The 4,684-nt window shown below is 52.9% G+C and overlaps 2 protein-coding genes and 1 pseudogene across 3 annotated transcripts; all 3 read right to left on the bottom strand.

Moving 5' to 3' along the window:
• Positions 1-411: 411 nt before the first annotated feature.
• Positions 412-1,434, bottom strand: TEOVI_000032700:pseudogene (annotated as a pseudogene). Its single transcript has one exon. A coding segment is annotated over exon 1 (1,023 nt).
• Positions 1,435-1,466: 32 nt separating this feature from the next.
• Positions 1,467-2,369, bottom strand: TEOVI_000032600 (protein kinase, putative; the record flags this gene model as incomplete). The annotated part of the gene is made up of 1 exon (XM_067221842.1): positions 1,467-2,369. The coding sequence occupies one exon, from the start codon at positions 2,367-2,369 to the stop codon at positions 1,467-1,469; it is 903 nt and encodes a 300-aa protein (XP_067077943.1).
• Positions 2,370-2,692: 323 nt separating this feature from the next.
• On the bottom strand, positions 2,693-4,426 carry TEOVI_000032500 (ATP-dependent zinc metallopeptidase, putative; the record flags this gene model as incomplete). Its single annotated transcript, XM_067221841.1, has 1 exon — positions 2,693-4,426. The coding sequence occupies one exon, from the start codon at positions 4,424-4,426 to the stop codon at positions 2,693-2,695; it is 1,734 nt and encodes a 577-aa protein (XP_067077942.1).
• Positions 4,427-4,684: the final 258 nt, after the last annotated feature.

The following is a 4,684-nucleotide window of genomic DNA, read 5'->3' as shown; positions in this document are numbered from 1 at the left end:
AGGGTCCTAGTCGCTAGAGTGGGAGACGCAGTAGGAACACGCCCAACTAGCGGCAGCACGGCGCGGCACGGGGCACCTGACATCTGCCCCCCTTGCAGTCAACTTAATCACAGAGGTACAGCGTCCCCGCTTTTGCCTTCTCCTGGAGCCCAATGGTTCTACCCAAGATGAGACAATTGCACACTTGTTTGGAAGTTACACTATCTCCAAGGGATGTTAACGCACCTCGCCCCCCCTGAACCTATTTCAAGCACTTCCAGAGCATGCATGAACACCAGCAAAAAGCATGATGAGTCACGAAGTGAATAGAAACAGTAAGCGTACTTTACTTGCGCCTAAAATCGAGTTACCAACGGCATGAGGTATGGATGCAAACAAGCGCGATCGATACCCTTCAGTGACTTCCATCCATCAGTCCACCGTCCAAATATTAACTGCCCTTTCGTTTCTTGGTGGAATCGACTCGGCTGCATTAAGTGGTTCCCTCCTTGGTCCCACGTGCATCGTCGGTATATTGGGCTCAGCCTCGATGGTTTCACTGCCCTCTCCTAATGCAATTCCATCACCTGGCTCCACTTCAACCCGCCTACTGCGACGGAAGGTAAAATTGTGAATTAGCATGCGTACGCTGGTGTGTACAACGTCCGGGCTCAGCGTCACGTATGACGAAGCCAGTGAGTAACCCATTGATTCTGTGTGCTCTACAAGTTGCTGCGTCACGGACGTTGTGAGAAGGTCGGCAGTTCCATTAGCCACCTTAGTCGTGACAAAGAAGGCTGCCCGTTCATTGGTTTGATAGCACTGCCAGTAAGTTGACGATAGCTGGCGCTCAAGGTCACGTCGCACGCGGCGAATGAGCGAACGGAGCTGAAAGCCATCCGCACCGTAAGTAATGGTTAACGCATGCCGCTTCACTCCTTGGTCGTGTTGCATGTGGTCGCAAACCTGAACGACACAAACATCAGGGAGCTTAACCACCGCACCTCCAGTGCTGCAACCTTCACCGTCTTCAATAACTTCCGGCGGGAAGGCATGCTCTAGAAGCCCCCACTGGTTCATAGAGTAAACTACCTCCGCCCGTATCTGCAAATTCTCAGCTGGGAGGTTCAGTTGGTTGGTCCGCAGGAATCCCAGAATGTACTCGAAAACATGTGGAGTGACATCCAAAAAGAATTCACGGCCCCGGTGTTGGCGGGCGCCACGACCGGGCAGTGGAAAGAGCTGAGCGAAAGGCGTGTCAGGGTAACGATGCAAAGTGCTGAAGAGAGTTTCAAACCGACGTCCTCCGGCATTGATGACCGCACGGTCAGACGCTGCTTGGTTGATGAACCTCATGGCTGTACAAAATGAAAGAAAAACATGGGGAAGAAAGTGAAGAGGAAGGGCCACAGTTACCGAACAGAAAATGAAAACACTGATGGGGTAGGCGCTCAACTAGTGTGCGAAACAACAGCGAATGTACACATTTAACTTCTCAGACTACAATGCTCAGAAACCAAGGACCACAATGTTTCTCTGGCGGAACACATGCTCATCTGCGAAAGGCAGCGGCTGTTAAGCAATTCCTTTGCGGTTGGGCGGGACGCAGGATTCCAGGACAGCATCCCACTTAGTAATTCGCTAAACTCACCGCTGATGTGAGTCTGGAGCTGTAACCGGCGAGTCTCTTCCTCTGCCTCGGCTAATTCTGACAGAAATTTCCAGAAATCGCTGGCCCCCGCGGCGACAAAGGGATGACGTTCACCGCTAACGCAGTGATTCAGCACGACACCGAGCGCCCAAATGTCACTACTGGGTCTGGAGACCAGCTGCCGATTTCGCAACGCTTCCACAGGAGAGTACAACACCGTGCTAGCAAAATACTCCACCGCAGCGTCAATGGGGACGGCACTAGAAAAATCACCGAGGCGCATTTCCCCAGTTCGCCTAAAAAAAATATTCGCCGGGCTCAGATCCCCGTGAACCATTCCAGCCCTTTCGTGCAGGTCTGCCAGAGCATTTAGGGCAACCAGCGCAATTGCCCTCACTTGCGCCTCTGCAAGTCGGCTTTGGACTGCCAGCACATCGCGGAGGGTAAAGTCCATTTGTTCCATCAGCAGCGCCGCCATGCGGCCGTCTTGAACGCGAACGCTATAGTGATACAGAAGGAACTGTGATTGCAAACTCTGCACCGCCGTCACCGCGCGTACGAGATTGTTGGGCTCAAGGACTTCCTCCTCTTTTAGCACAAGCCACTCATTTCGCTCTTTCGAGAAAACGCGGTAAACACATCCTCGCCTGCTACGGTACAGAAGTGTCCGTTCACCTGCGTCCACGTATTGCACCTGGCTGGGCCACACAGCCGTGCAGTCCATTTGACTGTCGCTCATTGCAAGTCTGCACGCACGGCGTGTCTGCAAGAGCTCAAGTGAAGTAAGAATAAAGGAGGTGGAAAAGAAAAGAAAAGTGAGATGAAGAAGGCTGAGTGAAGGGTAATCAAAAAACATCCACCACTGCGTCTTACGAATTGTTAAAATAAATGCAAAAAAAATCCTTATCAAGAAACTCGGTATCGCGCAGCGTTACAGGTAGGGGAATAAGGTCGCAGAGGCAAGGTATCCATAATAGCAACGGTGCCAACAAAATAAACAAGTCCTCCACTAATACTAAGGTGCGCTACTGCGCAAACAAACAACATATACCATTTGACACCTCAGGCTGTCACATCACTGAACGAGGGCCTGTGTTCCTCAGCCTTCCTCAAAAATTCAGCAAGCGCTTCTTTTGCTTCTTTCGTCAACCGTACTGTTCCCCGCTTTCCCATCAAAGCCGCCAATTCATCGGAAAGAAGTTCCCGCTTGACCACCAGGGCATCCGCCACTCTGTGCAGAGTGTTTGCATTTGCAGCAATGAGTGTCTGCGTAAAGCGTTGCGCAACTTCGACCAGACGTGCAGCTTCAACCTCGGCCATCGCTTGCGCCTTCTCGGAGTGACGTTGATAAATTCGACCCTCATTCAGTCTCTGCGGTTCGTATGCAAGTAACCCAACGCTTTGAGACATGCCGAATGAAAGAAACTGCTGTATGGCAGCTTGCGTGGCGCGTTGATAGTCGTCCTGTGCCCCCGTTGTGAGTCCGTCGTAGCGCGTGGCTTCTGCAAGGCGCCCAGCGAGTAAAACACAGAGGTCCGTGAAGAGTGACAAATCAGTGGGCATATCGAGTGCCTCCCTTCCTAGTTGCTGGGTGAAACCCGCCGCACATCCACGCGGCGTCACGGACAGCTTAACAACGTCGGGTTGTTGTGGAAGTAGCCACGCTACAAGCGCATGCCCGCTTTCGTGCAAGGCTACACGGCGAAGCGCTGCGTCAGTCATGTAACTGCGGTGCTTTTTCCCTATAAGAACATCATCGACAGCCGGAAGCAATGTCTGCTCCGTCACCTCGCCATCGCCCCGCACCGCAGCCGCGAGGGCCGCCTCATTCACGATGGTCGATATGGCTGCTGGAGACACCCCTGGAGTAAGCCCCGCGAGACGTTGTGCTTTGACCTCCACGTCAGACGCGACAATTCTCTTAAGGTAATGCCTAAAAAGATCTTCCCGTGCTTGGCGATCGGGCATGGGCACCTCGATCTTGCGGTCAAACCGACCTTCACGTAGGAGAGCCTTGTCTATGTTATCCATAAAATTTGTGGCTGCAAACACAACCACGGCCTCGCTTGCACCGAGGCCGTCAAGTTCAGCAAGAAGTTGATTGACGGTCCGGTTTTCCTCCGAAGTCACGCCGCCAGCATCCTGTTCGCCGCCACGAGTCCCAACAGCGTCAATCTCGTCTAAAAAAACGACGGATGGCGCCACCTTCTTTGCTTCCGCAAAGAGCTCCCGGACACGCTTGGGCCCAGAGCCCGCGTACACTTCAATGAAGTCCGCCCCACTGCAGGAGAAGAAGGGAACACCAGCTTCCCCAGCCACGGCCTTCGCCAATAACGTTTTCCCCGTTCCGGGCTGACCCGTCAGCAGACAACCTTTGGGAAGCCGCGCCCCTAGCCGTGTGAAACGCTCCGGAGTCTGAAGAAACTTAACGTACTGCTGGATTTCTTCCACTGCCTCTGGGATGCCAATAACATCCTTGAACTTGGTGTCTGTCACGTCCACACGGAAATTTTTGTCCCCCAGTGGGTTCATTTGTTTTTGCATTGCTTTCATCACGTCTGCAAAAAAGCCCGATGGTTTTGCATTGGGCGCCGCAACGTTCACGGCAGCGGCGGATCGGCGCCTCAGAAAAAAGTATAGTGCAGCGAGCGGAACTGCGGCCAAGAAAGCACCACCAACCGCCTGCGTGACGGAGGGTTCCACATTCTTTGTCGGCCGACGCTGCTGAGCATCATAAAATCCACGGTAATATGACGGTAAGTTGGAAGAACGGGCATCACGCGACAGGGGATCCATCCTATTGGATACAATACGGAAGTCTGACTACCAGTGGATGTCCCTGATAGATACAAGGATGCGTGCCGGCCCGTTAGATGCTGCGGGCGCGAGTAACACACCGACGGTCGTGCTCACCGATGTGTCCTTTCCTTTGTTCCTACAAGCGAAAACAAGAGACACCACAAGGTGAGGAATAGGGGATCTTGAAAAAAAAAAAGGTTGTGTGATGACCCACCCGCGCTAGACCAGCATGAGTGGCGAAAAAAAAAAAAGAGG

This window comes from Trypanosoma equiperdum, assembly GCF_001457755.1.
Source record: "Trypanosoma equiperdum strain OVI genome assembly, contig: ctg_14, whole genome shotgun sequence".
NCBI lineage: Eukaryota > Euglenozoa > Kinetoplastea > Trypanosomatida > Trypanosomatidae > Trypanosoma > Trypanosoma equiperdum.
The sequence above is the reverse complement of the archived record's forward strand: the minus strand, read 5'-3'. Positions and strand labels throughout refer to the sequence as shown.